Source organism: Punica granatum, chromosome 1, assembly GCF_007655135.1.
Source record: "Punica granatum isolate Tunisia-2019 chromosome 1, ASM765513v2, whole genome shotgun sequence".
Taxonomy (NCBI): Eukaryota; Viridiplantae; Streptophyta; class Magnoliopsida; order Myrtales; family Lythraceae; genus Punica; species Punica granatum.
The window spans coordinates 48226722-48246013 of NC_045127.1; the positions used below are offsets into that span (position 1 = coordinate 48226722).

Consider the following 19292-nt stretch of genomic DNA (forward strand, 5'->3'; position numbering starts at 1 on the left):
GAAGCCTGTGTAGAGCTTAATGTTAAATTCCTCGGTAAGTACATTCTTCTCGAATCATGGCAAGCCGGAGCTGTCTTGGGTTCCTTTTCAGGATAAAAGGGAGTGCGAGCCTAATTGACAGTGAGAAAAGTACAGAACATTTGCACCATCCCATCATAAAGTGTGGCCTACTCTTTGCACCTTTCCACAAATCAAATTAGACCCCAAGTTTCCATCTAACTCAGCCTCCATATCCTCACTTTTTTATAAGCAAGCACTCTTTCTCATCAAATCCGCGTCTTTTTGTTTAGTCCCTTAGCTCCCAATAAAACCGGCCACTCAAACATTACAGCCTTTTCTCAGCATCTATAACTGCAGAAACCGAGCTGGCTCGCAGAAATTTTCCGGCAGGGGAAAACTAAGGACACTTATAGTCATGAGATTTTGATTCATTTATGGAGCATTCCCTTTTCCTCCTCATGCTCCTGACGGTAGTACTAATATCCGATCAACCTGATAGAGGCCTCTCTGAGGAGATCAAATCAGCCCACTCCCTCGATCTCCTCATCAAGGACTACACCTTCAAGTCCTACAGCAACCACTACTTCAGAACTGCAGAACTTCAAACGGTGAAACTTCCGGGAAACCTATCGGACATTCGGGTTGATATTGCCCGGTACAGATGCGGCAGCCTCAGGAGGTACGGAGCCCGCCTACGGGAAGTCCGCATAGGAGTCGGCGTGACAGTCCAGCCCTGCGTGGAGAGAGTCCTGGTGGTTCGGCAAGTCCTAGGATTCAACTGGTCCTCGTTATTCTACTCGAATTATGACCTTTCTGGGTACCAGATTGTGTCCCCAGTTCTCGGCCTCTTGGCCTATAATGCCGGGAAAGACCCTTTCCAGCTCGGGCTACACGCGGGAGAAAACCCGATCACAATCAACTTTAGCTCCGTCTCAAGGGTCAAGCAAAAGCCTGGAATCGTCCCTCTATGCGCAAGCTTCGGCAGAAACCGGGAACCGACCATAACAGGTGCAGCAGAATCAAACCTGTGCAAGGTGACAGGGCACGGACACTTCGGGCTGGTGACAGAGCAGCCACCAGTGCAGATGACACGGAGAGCAAGCAGGTGGAAGGTAGCAGTGGGAAGCTCGATCGGTGCAGCCCTCGGGGCATTCCTGCTGAGCCTGCTGATGGTGGCGCTGCTCGTGAAGGCCAAGAAGAAGTCAAGGAGGGTGGAGATGGAGCGGAGGGCTTACGAGGAGGAGGCGCTGCAGGTCTCGATGGTGGGGCATGTGCGCGCCCCTACCGCTGCTGGAACCCGGACCATGCCCATTATCGAACACGGGTACTCCGCTCCTTACCGTTGATCCACAAAGTTAGATTTCTCTTATTTCACTTTTTTTTTTGTTGCTTTTTTCTTTAAACTTATTTTTGTTCTGTAAAATTTAAATGAACAGTTGGATCTGTAAGGTTGGGAGATTTCTTTTCTATGTGTTCTTTTTGGTTTCATTCTTGTAATTGGGAACAGGGGAGTGAAAGTTTCAGGAAGAGCTGATACTTCTTCATAAGTTTTCCCCCTGAGAATTTATGCAGTTACATGACTGAAAATCGGTTTCCATAGTCGTACATTACAGAAAGCATTGATGATGTTATTCGATCAGAACTTAGCCAGAAATCGTTCGCGAGCCAGATCTATGGAAGAGCATGGAGACTTTTACTTTAAGCAGAAGTAAAGGTTGAGGCTTTCATCCCTGAAAAGCTTTCCCCAGTTATCCACAGAACCCCTTCAAAGCAAAGGCTTCTTTTACCAATTTTGAAATTTAAATGAGATGAAGTTTGATTTCACCAATTTTGAGTTATCACTAGTGCCTGCTTTTCTCTCGTTGTGCAATAGTATGTAGTCGTTTTCACGGTTTCGCACGAGAAATCGTTGTCCATAACAGCTAGCTATTGTGAAAAATAATCATCATCCACAACTTGTGAATGGCTCCGACTTGGCATGGCCTAATGGCGGGGCAGCTCATGTGCACATTCTGAACCCGCAAGGGCCTTCTAATAGGGCGATAGTCAAGCTAGGAGCTCATGTGTCAGAGATTGTTATTTTAGGGGGCAATGCATAAAACCTATATTGGAACAATATATATATATATATATATATATATATATACTTGACATATAAGTAAAAAATACAATAAAACATCCTACCAAAAAATTGACAAAACTAAATTTATTAACATATTTAGAAAGCAATATTTACAGATTCTTGATGAATGTACGTAGGAAGAACTTCTATTCTAGAAAAGGAAAATAAAAATTAAACCTATTATTAGTTGTTGAAGTTTCTAAAACTCAGTATTTTAATGAAACTCTTTCATATTCAAAAGCAATTATTGGTGAAAAATTTTAATGATCCTACCTCATAATGATATGGTGAGGAAAAACCAATAAAATAGTTTCAATTAAAAAAATTTACTACAATTAGTCGAATTATTAACACTTATTATTCAGTTTATTACAATTTAATTGGTGCTTTCTCACGTCATGTGGCGAAATAGGATTATCGAACAACCTCTCATTATAGACAACTTAATTGACAAGTAAAAATTTATTGAGGCGGAATTGGCTAATTGAATATCTTAGGGGGCATGTCCCTTTTGCTTTTTCGTTCATATTGTCTTCTACTATCGTATATCAGTCGCAACAACGATGAGAGTGTCCTTGACGCTGAGGAGGGGTAGTTGAAGATGGTCACTACGGACTTCGAGAACGAGATGAGGGTGATAAAGGCTCGGAGCTCAAAAAAAGGGTTCGTCCTGTGGCAAATGAACCCCCGCATGTGGTATGTGGAGCTCGCGGCTGGGGACAACAGTGTCCGTGCAGGCTGCAATGGGAGGCTCCTGTGGACACATGGCTCGGGGCTCATACTGCAAAAGGAACCTTGAGCCGGCTATTTCAGCCAAAAAAATGAGTTCCACACTCGGGCCTGACTCGACATGAGACTCAAATTTTCCGGCTACCCTCACAAACAGACGTTAAACCTTGCCCTGGCGTGGTGTGAGTCCACACACGTGCTCGCGGTAGCATAACCCACTTTGATACCAATTACCTATAAGCGATTTGGCTTATCTCCAATAAAAAAACTCGAACTAATAGGTTGTGGTACCCAATCTATATAAACTTGTGGAAATTCCTCTTATATTTTCGATGTGGGGCTTAACTCATTCTTAACTCTCAACAAGGGGCAACCATCCCCTCTTACCTCGAAGACTACAAGCTGGTTGAGAGAATCATGATCGCCCACTCAGGCCATACTCAGTTGCGACCCTCTTCCAATTTGGAGAGACAGCGATGAGCAACACGAAGACAGGCTGGAGGAGAGTTGGACTATTGACGAGGTCGCCTCCAAGGCTGCTGCCCTTGAGCGTGGCATGAGTGGGAATGACGAGTTCAGCTTGTAAATGTCCCTAAATCCTCTTCCTGCAAACCGATGCAGAATTGGATAAATCATGCTACTGAAACTGATGAACGATTCAAGGACCAAATAATCTTCAAATGATTTTAGTTCCTAATATACATAACCGAATCCACTCGCGATTACCCTGTAGTTCTGGCAGTTGTTCAATTAGATATCACACCTTGCACTAATAAAGTAAAAATGATGGTTGTTTGATCTGATGGGATGGGATTATAATTGACAGTGTAAATGGACATTCTAAAATTCTCTCCCATATAAGTGCCCAATTCGGTGAATTACATCCTAAATTCTCGCATGTTCACCAGGCTAACGGGCTTGGAGTTCCTCGATAATTGTTGCTTATAGGCAACCCTTGAGCAAAGACGACTCCCAATCACCACATACACCATGATGAGCCGTGTTGTTACTTGGACCTATCATTCGAGCATCTAGGCTTATAAAGATACCGATAATTCCCGTGTTATGCGTAAGACCAAGTGATCTCCCTGACCATATGGAAGTGAAATTACCGGATTGGACCTTAATTAGTTTTAGATTCTCAGCCGAGCCCATCGAAGTAGGTGGTCTTAGAATTCATATTTCACTGGCCTTCTTGGTTATGTCCAGGGCCCAAGAATAAGAGTCATCGCCAAAAGGTCTTCTACATATCTGTCTCTTCCTACATGAATCTTATTTCTTGCAGTTTTATGGTTGGATGAGTAGCGCCGTATTTGCGCTCGGATTTCGGGGATCAAGATTCGGGTTTCTCCAAAGGCCAGAGCCGGTGGAGGGTCTCAATCGTGACACCTCTTATGGCTTGCTCGGGCGCCCTCAGTGGCTGCGTCAATTATCAAGCGCAGTGCTCCTCGAACTTTGAAGGGATATGGTTATATGTGGAGCCTTGGATTCCGGTGATTGAGCGTCGTGAGGATGCTATAGTACTCAACGATTTAGTCGCTCTTGTTGAATGACTTAAACGGATTACTTGCCGTCAACAGTTAATAATTATCACGGAAGCTGTATAGTACTCGACGATATTCCTCTGTTTTTCTTTTTTTTTTTTTTTTGGGGGGTCAGAAAGAGAAAACTATTCATTCAAGTGCTAACAGTATTGGCATAATCCATACACTCCAATTCTAGACTAGGCGTCCCCAAAAGGTCATACAAAATAGCTTTTACCATCGCTTGCGAGATCCATCAAAATACATTAAAAACAAAAAAATCAGAAGAATCTCTAACACGTCAGGCCAGAAAGTCAACTGCCATGTTTGGTTCTCGGTAGATGTTTCTAGCCCTAAACCCAGTGAATCCATGGCTGATATTCCTGCATTGCAAAGCAAAAGACATTAGAACAGGATGAACATCAAAAGAGCCCCGCACAAGTTCAAAAACCACCTTCACATCCAATTCTACCGTGATCGATTGAATGTCTAAATTTTGTCCCAAGATCAAATCACCCGGAGTTCCACTATGAAACTGTTTGTCATTCCCAACGGTTTACATAAGCCTTTTATCATTCACCATGCAATCCTCTTAGAAGGCCCCCCGGCTCCCCCTCTCTCTAGACTCCTTAAAATCGACTAGGGGTGTGCACAGATACCAGGTATATCCAGAACCAGTCGAAACCTACTCGTTAGCGTAAGGTCTGGATAATTCGTATTGAAAATATGATAGAGTCAGGGTATTAAAATAAAGAACCGGAGAAAAATCAATTTCGGTTCCGATTCTTACATATGGGGTACTCAGAATCGAAAAAGGAACTGATACTAGGACCCAAATAATAATTTCCCCTTTATATATGTGTGGTGATATTCAGATATTCTTATATTTAAAAAATATAATCACTAATTTAAAAACAATTTAAATTTATGTCGACATTTTATTTTGCATGATTACTGATTATGTATAAGACATTTCAGTTTTATTTAGCGAGATAACAAAAATTTACAGGTTTCAACATGATATTCAGAACCGAGTAGGTCCCGGTTCTAGGACTCAACATGATAGGATCTGGTTTCAAAATCTTAGAACATGTCCCTTACATAATAGGGTTCGGGTATCGTGAAAAAATAAGGTAACTGGACCCGCACACTCCTATGGCCGACCCATCTGTTTACGATTCCCCGAAACGAGAGTTAGTACTCGACAATATTACCTTTTGTGAAGTCTTATTATTGATTTTGTTTGCGGTAGATTCCTTTTTTGGCTAGATTTCCCGTTATTAATTTCACTGAATTGAATTAATACCACTTAATAAAAAAGAAAAAGGATTCAACGGAATTAAAAAAAAAAGGAAAAGGAAAAGGAATATGAGAAAACCTTCGTCGTCGGCGGCTTTGGTTTCCCCTCCCAGTGACCCCTTCCCGGCATATTTACCGAACTTTTCCCGGGAAAACAACAAAAAGAGGAAATAAAATAAAAGGAAAACAAAATATTTTCATTAAATATAACACTTTCTTGTTCTCCTTCTTCTTGAACTCGAGAATTTCTCAGTCCTTACCCATCAAGAAATTCCGAGCTCCGTTCTCCTCCTCTCAGATCAATGGAGGATGCCACGCCTGTCCCACTCCTTCAACAACCTCACCTCAACCTCCCTCCCACCATGTCCCCCTCCTCCCTCCTCCTCGACGCCCTCCCGACGCCGTCCGACCGGGCCCACATCGCCCGCTTGCTCAATCCCTCCCACTCCCGGTCCCCCTCCAAGCCTATCTACTCCGACAGGTTCATCCCCTCCCGATCCGGCTCCAACTTCGCCCTCTTCGGCCTCAACCCCTCCCCCAAGCCCGCCCCTGCCGACGGGAAGGACGAAATATCCTCCTCCTCCGCCGCCTACTCTGCCCTTCTGAGGGCCGCTCTCTTCGGGCCCGACACGCCCGAGCGAAAGGACGAACCTTTCTCCGCTTCCCGGAATATTTTCCGGTACAAGACCGAGACGAAGCGGCCACTCCATTCTATTATGCCTTTCGGGTTCGAAGACGAGGATCCGGCGGGTGGAGCCTCTCGCGGCCCAGCAAAGGCCCCAAGGAAGGTACCCAGGTCGCCATACAAGGTGCGGTTTCGGTCTTTTTTTCTCGGGAATTCGTTGTTTCTCGAGTTTTGGGTGATTCATGTGGACTGATTTTCTTGATTGCTTTGTCCCCCTTTCCTTGGGTTCAAGGTTTTGGATGCGCCGGCGTTGCAAGATGACTTCTACCTGAACCTAGTGGACTGGTCTCCGCACAATGTGCTTGCTGTTGGGTTAGGGAACTGCGTCTATTTATGGAATGCTTGCAGCAGTAAGGTGAGGGAGTCATGATTTTCCTTTTTTTCGCATATTATTGCCTCGATCGAGATTGTCACAATTCCGTAAAGCTGCATCAGTGTGTTGCATTTGAAGCTTCTGTACTTTAGTAGCACTTACAGTTGCATGGTATAATTTGGAGAAGTATCAAGATAAAACAGAAAAGGATGAATATTAGTTTCAGGATTTGTGGCCAAAGCTTGATACTGTAAAAGCTCAACCGACATAACGTGCATCTACGGTGTTAAATTGTGAACTTGTCGAGCAAAGATGAAGTTTTTGGTTCAATTGTGTAATTGTGGCCTTTTTCGCATCATTGAAGATTAATAATGGGTATTCTGTTGGTGAAACTTTAGTTATAGCGTAACTGTGGAGTTTGAGCTATTAACCTTCCATGTGCCTGGTATTGGCTGTGACTTTGTTTGCATTAACTGAGCAGGTAACAAAGTTATGCGACTTGGGCATCGATGATAGTGTCTGTTCAGTGGGATGGGCTCAGCGTGGAACACATCTAGCCGTTGGAACCAGAAATGGAAAACTCCAGGTTAGCTACATTTTGCTCAAACCGAAGGTTAATGTCTTTTAAATGGAATTTCGCATTATATTTTAGCTCAAGCTAGTTTGGTAGTGGACATTTAAATGGTACCAACGATGGGAATTTGAATGAGAGTAGACTGATGGGAATATACACTCTTTGGCTTGTTTTCTATTCAAGTGTTTTCACCGGTCAAGTTATTTTATGTGGACCAGTTCCCGTAGCCTTGAGCCTTGAATCATTTTTCGTTTTGTTATTTATTAGTTGCATGGGATTGGTTTTGAACCTCGCTCACACTTGTAGGTTTGAAATTTGCCTGTCCCTTGCGTGTTTCCTTGCAATATATATCAATCGTGTTCACTTTTCTTCTTATAGGGGACTAACGATCCTGTCTTCCTCTTTTCATATATGATTTCTTATCTCTAGTGTTCTGAGTTATGTGCTCTGCAGTTATGGGATGCATCTTGCTGCAAGAGAGTAAGGACCATGGAAGGTCATCGTCTGAGGGTTGGTGCCTTAGCTTGGAGTTCGTCTCTATTGTCTTCAGGTAGTCGGGATAAGAGCATTCTCCAACGAGACATGCGAGCTCAGGATGACTTTGTCAGTAAACTCTCAGGACACAAGTCAGAGGTTTGTCTCCGTCATGATTCTTCCTTTCCTTCAGTCTGGTCCTCCTAATGTTATCTGGTGTGTGGAATCAGCAACTTTTTGTAATTGACTTAAAATACAAAAATTGCTTTCAAATTTAAATATGGAAAAATTCCATATTGGTGTACATATAATTTAATGCAGCGATAAGCTATCCAATATTATCTGATTTTTTCCTTATTAATGCTGCCTTCGTCTGATGACAAAATGAAGACTCAATCGCTTATTCTTAATCATGTATCGCTTATGTTATTGTAAAGCTTTTCTGTAACTCAAAAATAAAATAAAATAAAACAAAAAGGTTATTTTAAAGCTTGTCTGGATCAATATCATTAAAATATAATCCTTACTAATTAATTCAGTTAAAATTGCATTCAGCTGGATCGCAATGGACTTACGATGCATGAAAATAACCTTTTCTAGAAGAATTGATCTTAAATAGGCCTTTGCTTGTAATTCAGGTTTGTGGACTGAAATGGTCTCATGATAACCGTGAACTAGCATCAGGCGGGAATGATAACAGAGTAAGTGATCACTTCTATGCCCTCTCTGAAACTTCTTAACTGAGAAACCATTTCCCCGATTCTTTTCCACCTGATTGGAAATTGAGTCCATCTAAAGTTGACTGAATAATGCTGGCCTATTTCTCAGCTTTTTGTCTGGAATCAACATTCAACTCAGCCTGTTCTCAAGTATAGCGAACACACAGCCGCTGTGAAAGCAATTGCGTGGTCGCCTCATCTTCATGGTCTTCTTGCATCAGGAGGTGGAACAGCAGATCGCTGCATTCGTTTCTGGAACACATCCACAAACTCACAATTGAGTTGCATTGACACGGGAAGTCAGGTAAAAGATAATTAGTTTCTATTTAGTAACACAAACAACCTCTTTGGGGGACAGGGCAGCTATTCTTGGTAAAATCTGGATCAGCTGACTTTTCTTATGAACCAGTTCCCTTGTCCTTAGATATACTGAATTTCCATATGAAAAAGATTACGCATATGATTCTTAAAATTTATCTTTGGGTCAATTTAAGTCCGTGGTGAAACCTTGAGGACATATATCAGCCGATTCAATTGTCTTCTCTGCTTGTGAAAACTCTGGCTCAATCATCTCATAAGGTTTAATGTGTTCCCATTTATGAATGCAGGTCTGCAATCTTGTGTGGTCTAAAAATGTAAACGAACTCGTTAGCACTCATGGGTACTCCCAGAACCAGATAATAGTGTGGAGATATCCGTCAATGTCAAAGGTAATGTGACTAGTGTTGCTTATGCTAGTCATCTTAAAATCTTGTTCCCATAAAAGTTTTAATCCTTAACTTCTGCCTAAAAAAAAATTCCAGTTGGCGACGCTTACCGGGCACACATTCCGGGTTCTGTATCTTGCAATTTCACCTGATGGACAGGTAATGACTCCTTTCCTTAGTCTTATCACCTCTTACTTTTTGCCAGTGGATGTGAAGTTTTACTATCTGGGATCTCCTTTGAACGCATATATCTATTCTTGATTCTCGATTGTTTCTTTCTTCAGACAATTGTGACAGGAGCTGGAGATGAGACGCTCAGATTTTGGAACGTGTTCCCATCTCCAAAGTCGCAGGTAAAGATATGCTCCACAATCCTCTCACTAACTGGGTTCTCCCATTAGCTTCCTAACTCTACTGGAAACTCTATGCACTTTCTTATTGAGAAATACTGGTGGTATTGTTGCAGAACACTAACAGCGAGATCGGATCATCGTTCCTCGGAAGGACCGTGATTCGGTGATTACTGGGCTTTCTCATTGCTCTTCTGGATGTTCTCCTTTTGCTGTATCACGGTCCAGATTCGAAGAATGCGCTATTATATTTTACAGCTTGTAAAATTATGGGACTGAAGAACTGAAAGCCGCCTGGTAAGTTTTGGACTCCCTTTTCCCACTGATATATTCAGAGATGTGAGGTGATATCATCAACCATGCCGAAGATGTGAATAGAAGAAGAGAGTTCCATCTCTCTCAATTGGTCTTATTTAGCCAAGATTTGATGATTTTTTCAAGCAATCATTCTTCATTTTGATATGTGTATCCAGTAGAATCCGGGATAGCATTGTAAATTCTGAATGATGATGACGCATTCTTACTCTTCCCACCTTAGTCCGTCTTTCCACTGCTGGGATTCAGATTCTGCAGCATAGCTTATCTCTCTCTTTATCAATGATATGTATCTCTTGTGGGCTATTAGCAGTCATGAATGCCAAACTTTGAGCATGTAATTGATACTCCGGGCTAAAGATGGAACCCGGAACTGAAGTGCTAGTATACTGTAAGGCTTAATTTGTCAAGGACCGGGGAAAAGGGTGAGCATGCCAGACTTGATGCCTAATATTGATTGATCAAATCAAGGTACAGGACCAAAACTGCCATAGAATGATATTCGGCGATGCCGAATCGGCTGCTTTAGCAGTTAACTTAATTTGTTCGACAAATAATATAGACATCACACACATCTGCGCTAGTATGCTCCAACTTACGTACACAGTGCTTACATTGTTTTCCTGCAGTATGTACATGACATGTGCACCATTCACAAAGTACTCGTAAATGTTACAAATACTATCCCAGATCGGATTTACTGGGATCAAGGACAGTGTCGATAAGACTTATCAACTGGATGGAGTGGTGCCCACAGCTAGATGGGACGTGATGGGTACCACCACATCCGACTGGCCCGAGCGATGTGTATGTTTTATTCCAGCACACAAGATCAATGACAGCAGTCTCGATCAGTATTTGAGGATGCAGATTTATAATGAAAACATCATAACCATATATATGTGGAAAAGCAATTAGTCGTTTCGGGTCATCAATTTTGAGGAGGCCGACCTTTGTGAGGGGGTCCAATGAACAACTCCGTCTCGACATCCATACCCCCGGCACATAGCAGCAGCACTTCCCGGGTCCGGGTGGTCGAAGGAGATTGTCGTAATGTTGGATTCAGTGACCCACTCCTCCCAAGCTTCATCAAATACGCATTAGGAGATGAATTTAAGTCTCTTTATTCCAATCATTTCTCGATTTCTATTTTTTTCTTGATAAGTGAATGTATGTATAAATACCTTTTCGCATAACTTCTTGTTATCTTCTAGAAGTTTTTTCTCCTGTTGTCATAGGCACACAAGAAGTTAACAACTATGCGATATTAATAATAATTAATTTGTAGATTTTTGGGTCTGCACCATCTAGCATGTGGAAGCCTAATCGTCTCCGACTAGTCCAACTTCGAGTCAAGTCGGCCCACTAAAAGGTAAAGTTATGATTGTTCATAAATTTAGTACAGCAATTAAACTCTAATTAATTACATACCTCTGACTTTAGAAGCTCGATTTTCTCCTTGAATAACTGGTTCTGCATAATACAGGCAATATACCATAAGATCAGCGAAGTACATAATAGAAAAACAGTTTCTACTATCTTGTAATATATTTGGCTATGTTCATTCCATAGAAAATTTTATGGGACGAGGAAATATAACGACTGTGATTAGCTTTGTCCAGGTAAAAGCTGCGTGATTATTCTATCTTTTACTGCCGCCACCACCACGTGACTGGCATGCTGCTCTTCCGCACAGCATCTCTAGTAGTCTGTTGCTAACAAGAAACAAGACCCAGGGTCGTTGGTCCTGGGCTCAGAGTCGAAATCGACCGGTGTTGCACTTGCTTGAGACATCAAAAGCTGACGTTGCAAACCTCTGGTGATCAATGATGGGCATCCACCATAGCCTCATGGTGGTCATCGCCTCAAGTAGCACGAGGATGAGGGCTACTAATTATACGGTATTCAGAAGACCATTTGCCAAACTATAGAAGGAGAGGCTTTTTCCGGATAATTTTATCTATATTTATTTGTACCTTTCTTGCCCTAATCCTGCTAAAGCTTTTCTCAAGCTGGTTCTCGAGCTGTTGTAGTTCCTCAATCGAACATGACTCGAGACCATCTCCCAGTAGTCTTCTGCAGAATTTCATACTAAATCAAAAAAGACTTGCGCAAAGAGGAAAAATATATTATGTATGTATATATAGAATGAACCGCACAAATAAATTAATTAACATGAAGTATCGCTGGTTCAAACCTTTTAGAAGCTTCGAGGAGCTCAAGTTTCTTCTCCAGGTCTGAAGTGTTACTGCTCATATGCTGCAATATCAAGCAAATCATATGCATACGTTCAGTTCGGTTGTTCTAGTTGAACTGATGTTGTTATTCCTTTCTCCATGCAAACATCATTCGTCAGGACCATATTGTACTTATTGCCGGTGATATTTATAGATAGCTCGACCCGAATCTACATACGATTTCCGGAAAGCAAGAATCCTAGATCTTGCTTATATGCTGATATATTCAAACAACACTAAAGTATTTATGCCATCCTGTTAATGATGTCGTCATTCCAAATCTCAAATGATAAACCAGGCTGTACAACTTAGACATAATTAACGATCATGAAAAAGCTTGAGCTATACGTTAAATCATTGAGACAGAACTTTTCTTTTTATTGCTTAAATCTTTTCGCCTACTTAATGCATCCTCCTTTTCTATGACCTTGATCATGGAAAGAATTCAGTGTATAGGATAATGAAGACGCCATAGTTGATCTTGAAAATGATCATAAATTATGCAATGCCTTAGGCTGTAAGAAACACAAGAAGAGAAAATATATAATATAATGAGCGCAAAAATTGATAGGCTGACCTGCAAGTTGTCTTCTGAAGATCTGTTATTCGCTTCAAGGTCCTTAGATCGCCTTTCATATCGTTCTATAGTCTTGCTCAAGCTGAAACATTTCCAGAGTCCCATGGCCGGTTCATCAGTTAATATCCGATTATATGAAACAGTTGCTGGTATTCAACATTTAACGCCCTCATATGGCTAGTACGAGTATCACGAGACTTTAAAGCTAGACTGAAAATCCAAACCCTAGCAGCTACAAGCCATAGACTAACATATATGTAGTGATTACATATAATCAATTCAAGATTTTTCAGATTAATTTTTCACTCTGGAAGTCTACCAAGATTACATAACCATTTCAAGCATTGTGGAAACTATAATTCCCTTCTCCATTGAAGTTCTTTGGCTATGCAAGTGCTTAACTGATAAGCTACAGAATTCATTACCAATCCAGATGAAATTCAAAGCAGTAATATGAAAAGCACAGCACTTGTTAACTCTCTTATTTTCCTTATATAGGTTTCTTGCCACGTCTCGCAATTGATTGCAACGGAAGAAGGATTAATAATATTGAAGTGGCTTATTCTGAAAGCTTTAATCAATCTATTATGATATTGATGCACGGTGATACAGTTAACAAGTTTGCCTGCATATATAGAAACATTATCCAATTTAAATGGAAATTTTATTAATTATAAAATAATTGGGCTTGCTGCAAGTGACCAAGACTTCCATATGATCGATAAAGGTCACACGCTCCTTCAAAGACTTGAAAATCACGATTAGGCCAACCTTGAGTATATAATGAAATTCATATATAGAGAAATCAAACAACCCTCTTGATCATTTCATGCTTGAAATATAATCATCCAATATTTCTTCGATGCATTAATTGCTCATCATCTTACCCGTTTAACAAAGCCCAAAGTCATTGCGCTTCATCCTTTGGATCATGATGTTTCAAAATTCGTAGCACAGAAAGAACTTAGCCTCAACAGTATTGAACCCAATTCAAGTAGTTGCACAATGTGACAAAGCTTAGAACCCAGTTCAAGATTGTGTTGGTTGAAACTAATTATTAACTGATTGCTGCTTAATAGTTAGTTACAGAGCTGAAAATTTAATGGGAGGTCGGAGGAAGAGAGGGATGAATGATAAAATGGGAGTAAATCTGAAAGCGAGGGTGAGGAGATATATACACCAAAGGACGTAAATGTACCGATAAGTTTTTTTTTTTTAAAGGTAAATTTTGACATCACTCCTTATAGTTTGTGAAATAGCCAACAACACTCCCTTTTAAAAAATTAACCACATATCACCCCTCCTTTTGCTGACGTGGCACCAAGAGAACATTCATTTTGCCATGTGGATCTAATGTCATGGAACCGCACAAACCAATCCATTACCTAATTTCCTTACCCGAACCAACTCTGACCCGATTTAAGAAAAAACAATAGAAATCGGCAAATGGAGGGACAATGTATGGCTAATTTTGAAAGGAATGAATGTCGCTAACCATTTTACAAACTATAGGGGTGTCATTGAAATTTACCCAAAAAAATGCTTATCATTAATTCAATATCTAGCTATAATAGCTACTTGACTTCTTGTTTTTTTCGGTAACTTAGCTACTTGACTTTAGATTTCATGAGTGAGCAAGCTACCCTCTTAATTTATTTCATTTCCCTCTTTTATCCCTTATCATTTTCCTTATAACAAGATTTGTAGCTAACTAGATAGCACATAATCAATTAATGTTTGGAAGGATATGGAAAAGGAGGGTGAGCATTCTTTCTTAAATCCCTCCCCTCTAATTAATATAGATCGAAGTTTTCTTGCCCGAATCAATGATAAAAGAATTTCTTTTATATCCAACGAAAAAATATTTCCCATTTGAATGGAGAGATCTATTGAAATATCTCAGCCTTATGAATCCTCTCCATCTTCTTCTTCTCTAACCGCTTGTATGGATCACGGGTTAGGGAAGTGCTATGGAGCAGCAGGTTATGGAGGGTTGATACCTCCATAATCCTCCCAATCCGCAACCCAAGCAAGCTATAAATGCCTCCATCCGAGCAATTAATTCACACCACGGTGAGCAAAGTCTAGGGAGATTGAGGCTACCATATGTAATCTCTCCTTTATGTAGTTAAATATTGGATCATAATGCAAACTGAAACCCTTAAATTGACCGCACGAACATAGAGTAACCCATAGTTGTTATTTATTAATACGATGTTTTGAGCTCATTAAGATATTCCAGAAAAATATAAGTACTAAGTAACAAGCACATTTCCATTTGAGGGCTTAAGATGTCCCTCAGTGATCTCTTAAGCTTAGGCAGAAGCAGTCAAACACTTATGACATGATTAAGGAGTCTTTGTGCGTTCAAAAAACCTCTTATACTGACCTAGACTTGTGGTCACAATCAAACACATATACACACATCAGAAGCTAATTAATTAATAACGTTAAAAACAAGGCAAAAGGACTTGTCGCATGGATCCTGGAGATGTAGTATAAAAGATAAAACTCCATTCTTTTAATGGAGATTAATTAATGTTAAGCACTCAGTTAATTAAAGACGATTAAGAGGGTGACAATTTGTACTTTAGTTCATGGAAAAACACAAAGCTGCGTCCCCTTCGAGAGGTCACCCCCGGTTAAAAAGTACCCCTCATCACAAGATTCCATTTTCCATGGAAATTGTGTACAGTATTTGATGACGATATTATTATTACTATAATTTAATTGATGTCATTATGTATCTTCCCTTCCCTACCAAAAAATATCAGTCATCTATGTCCTACTCGGTGATCGATAAATACGTCTACCGAGAGTCTACAACTTGAAAATAAGAAAGGTGCATATTAATCTATAGATCCAAAACCCGTACTTTTCGAACCGAAGCAAATTACTAAGCACGGTCAAATTCCATGCTCCTTTGTCCACTGTATTCTAGCTAAAGTTGAAACTTTTACTATTGTATAAAGCAAATAAAAATTGTACGATCACTGACTCCAGAGAACCATTAATCCAGCTAGCTGCTCATCAGTTGAGGTGTGTAATGGCCGAATGCTAATTTTCTTTAGAATCATATCCGCTGATTGCTGAAGGAAGACAGTGCAGTGAATGAGTAGGCTCTCTCTCCCTCTCTCTCTCTCTCCCTCTCTCCCTCTCCCTCTTTTCCTGGCCCCCCTTTCTCTCTCCCAACTAGCAAATAAGGATCCAAATTGATACCAGATTATATTAGCCTGAGTTAGTTGGCTGAGGATCTCCGTGGTCGCACCGAAGGAAAGAAAATAAGGATCACAATTGTAAAAAATAACTGATGAAAAAGATCTTTTCTAATTCGAAAATTGCAATCAATCGGCCTTGGGATTCCTTAAAATGAAATGGCTTTGAGACTGGAAATCCATAGATTGATTGTGTAAACGAAATTTCTTTTTGGGAATGAATGTGTGTCAGTGAAAAATTTGATTGCAAATACAGAAGTTATCATTGGCTTTTGAATGACAAATCTATAGCTTATTACACAGAAATTTTCACTTCAAAATTTGGTTTTTAACCCCTATGTCATGAACTAAATTTCTGACCATTCGTGATTCTTCATCGATCTATGGAGTGGAGAAACTTTCTAATTTGCTTTATCGCTCTAGATCGGTACAAACAATGAAAAAAGGACATTATTTGATGATAATGAATCTTACCCTGCACTAGAGAACTCGTAGAGCTTCCCTCTCGACGAGAAGATGATGAGCGCGACCTCGGCGTCGCATAGGACCGACAGCTCGAAGGCCTTCTTGAGGAGGCCGTTCCTCCGCTTGGAGAACGTGACCTGCCTGCTTGTGTCGTTCTCTATCCTCCTCATCTGGGTCTTCCCCCTCACCATTTTCACCAAACTCCGATGATATCCTGCACCGAACTCAAACACCCACAAGACAAGACAAGAAAGTCGATCAGATTTCGTGGAAATATATAAATCAGCAATCTTAGAGAAGGGCTTTATTTTCTCGTACTCAAAGACCCTATAATGGAAAGACCGATGAATGTGGGATGGATGAGTGATGAGAGACTGACTGATTGAGAGAAGCCGTGAGAAATTCACCCACCAAAGGCCAAATATGAGTAATACCTCTCAAGTATAAGGTTTCCAATAATAGAAAGAGAATATGACAGATCTTGGACGAAATTGGAAAGAAAATAAAAGAAGTTTTTTGGGTGCGGGGAGGAAATTTCTGGAGTAAGACCTTTGGGGAGCGGCCTAATTTCGGAGAAAGTTGTGAGGGAGTTTGGGGAATCCAAGAAACCCTAGAATGACTCTTCCATGGAGAAACCAAAGAGTCCACTCATTGGACGACCCTTTTCTTCTGTTTTTTTTTTTTGCCCCCCATTTCTAATCCTTTCTCTTTATCATAAAGACCGATAGATTAAGCACGAAATATGATATAATTGATAAACTAAACTATATATTTTATGAGAGCAAACTTTATCTACAGCGCATAAGTTTAAGATTTATTAGTATTTTGATAACAATTTCATGATCTCACCGAAAATGTTAATGTACCCGGCTTCAAAGAGGAAAAGAAAAAAAAAAGAAGCAATAGAGGCTAGGCTAGCTAGAGGTATAGCTATGGCGAAAGAGTACAGTCCTAATGGTAATTTAAGGGTAAGATATTGCCTATGGGAAAATGGGGGAGAAAAGGAGAGAGAATATCTTCTCTTCTTTCTTCTTTTGGTAAGCTCATGACCAAAACTGGCAGATCCCAGAAAAAGAATCAAACATGGAAAAGCAGGGAATAATTGTCGACAATGGACATCACTTGTGGCTGTGGTGTAATTAGATATAGCGTTATTGTTCAAGGCGGCACCCTTTTGATAAATGCCATTTAAATAATTAAATGTAGAGAAAGAAACTTCTTCTTTACGAATTAAAGACGAGGAGTTTATCCGATCGAGTTGATGAAAGCCCACAAGTCTATGGATCGAAAGCATGTCCATGCCTCCTCACCAGAGTTACTATGGAATTCATTCAGACTTACGATACTGCGTAGTATTCACTCCAGTGAAAGCTACGTGAAGTTTTATCCACTTGTATTAAACATCGGCCATTTGGGATAGTCTCATTCTGTCTAACTTGAAGGAGTTAAGTTTGTGATGGAAAACTTCAGCGGTGATGCTTGAAACAATTTACAGAGTTTCACGAGGGAATTTCAACTATTTGCTAGTGAATCAGTCACCCACACCATTAAGGCTACGTACGAAGAGCATTGATGGGAAGAGATGAGTGTGCTTCTCTTCTCTTCTCTTCTCTTCTATTCTCTGCTATTTTAAAGATCGAAGATTCCTTTTCATTCCATTTTTCGCTCCCCAAAAATACCATTAAGTGAAATAAATTAGAGTAATGACAACCATCAGACTGAGATTATTATGATTGTAATTTTACTTAACGAACCACCGCTTTAATTCAATGTCACGGAGTTACTAATTAATCATCCCATGGTATGCACGACCCTGCGTCTACGTAGTTTTCTTTATTCAGATTTCAGAAAATTAATCAAGTGGCTAATTCCTAATTCACATTTCCTAACGTGCTCGATTTATTTGGCATGTCCGCTGATCCAGGTGAAGAGAGAGAGAGAGAGAGAGAGAGAGAGGGGGGGGGGGGGGGGGGGGGGGGGGGGGGAGACTGGAGCAGGTTTCTGCTGGGTAAGCCGAGGGGTGGAGTACATGGGAATGGGAGGGGGGGGGGGGGGGGGGGGGGGGGGGGGGGGCATGTGACAATTGTGAACAATGCTGTCGGTTGCCAGTCAGTTCCGGACAGCTCCCCGCACCAACTGCACGCAGGTTTCGGAGCAAACCAAAACCCTCCCAAAGCCATGCTCCCCCTTTCACCCCTCCAACCGATTAAAAGGACGTTGCCTGTCCGTACGGTTTTACCTTGAAGAAAAAGGAAAGACAACTCGAATCCGTCCGTACTTAGGTTGTGGGGAAACTGACCAGTCGCACCCCGCCAAGTCATAGAGCCACGTTTGTCAGCTCCCGCGGCATGTGAAGCGCACTATTCATTATTATTATTATTATGTTTATTTTCCCTATGGAGTTTCTACCGTCAACATTTCTCGAATTCAAGATCTTGCATGATAAGAGATCACTGATATCGTCGGCGACTTGTACTGGGGATGGTGTCTATCGACGAGACCCCTATCACCGGTCACCTCCCCTTCAATGAGGGTTTTGATTTTTTTAAGAATAATTTAAATTAAAGAAAATCTTATGGGGCCCATTCGTCCAACCGTTATGAGTCACATAGCATAAGTAAGTGCACGTCAGTAATTTTGATTAAAATTGACGAAAAAATTTACGACGTGTTAAAGTTGATACGCCAAATTAATCATTGGTGTATTCGTACTGGAATCGATAAAATGTGAAAAGTTTTGGTTTTGATAGGCAATTTACCTTAGAGTATGCTAATCATGCGGAAAATCGTGCCGAAACTTCTGCCATCACAGTGATAGTGGCATGGCTGGTAACTAAAAGCAAAATCATGGTCAAATTTTTTAGGTACTCTCATCTCGGCAGATTGGCAGGGTCTATATTCGGCTGAAGAATCATTTTCCTTAACCTTATGCAATATTATCAACGAGTGTCATTATTACACTTTTCCTATGAAAATATATCATTTTTGG

General features: G+C 40.8%; 3 protein-coding genes across 7 annotated transcripts; 2 read left to right on the forward strand and 1 right to left on the reverse strand.

Moving 5' to 3' along the window:
* The first annotated feature begins 242 nt into the window (after positions 1-242).
* LOC116212477 lies at positions 243-1587 on the forward strand. Its single transcript, XM_031547112.1, has one exon. It carries the CDS (start codon positions 435-437, stop codon positions 1344-1346), a length of 912 nt encoding a protein of 303 aa, XP_031402972.1. The 5' UTR covers positions 243-434; the 3' UTR covers positions 1347-1587.
* Positions 1588-5892: 4305 nt separating this feature from the next.
* LOC116212468 (protein FIZZY-RELATED 2) lies at positions 5893-10197 on the forward strand. The gene is made up of 10 exons (XM_031547102.1): positions 5893-6482; positions 6591-6713; positions 7153-7257; positions 7699-7878; positions 8358-8420; positions 8548-8742; positions 9047-9148; positions 9242-9304; positions 9430-9498; positions 9612-10197. The coding sequence occupies exons 1-10, from the start codon at positions 5976-5978 to the stop codon at positions 9663-9665; spliced, it is 1461 nt and encodes a 486-aa protein (XP_031402962.1). The 5' UTR covers positions 5893-5975; the 3' UTR covers positions 9666-10197.
* Positions 10198-10271: 74 nt separating this feature from the next.
* On the reverse strand, positions 10272-16996 carry LOC116212487 (agamous-like MADS-box protein AGL19). 5 transcript variants are annotated; one of them, XM_031547158.1, is made up of 8 exons: positions 16854-16996; positions 16314-16518; positions 12625-12706; positions 12008-12069; positions 11787-11886; positions 11242-11283; positions 10995-11036; positions 10272-10894 (listed from the first exon to the last, which is right to left on the reverse strand). In XM_031547158.1, exons 2-8 carry the CDS (start codon positions 16493-16495, stop codon positions 10742-10744), a joined length of 663 nt encoding a protein of 220 aa, XP_031403018.1. In that variant the 5' UTR covers positions 16496-16518; positions 16854-16996; the 3' UTR covers positions 10272-10741. The 5 variants fall into 5 exon arrangements, with proteins under 5 accessions (XP_031403018.1, XP_031403010.1, XP_031402992.1 ...); XM_031547150.1 differs by having other exon boundaries at positions 16739-16887; XM_031547132.1 differs by lacking the exon at positions 16854-16996 and adding an exon at positions 16684-16847.
* Positions 16997-19292: the final 2296 nt, after the last annotated feature.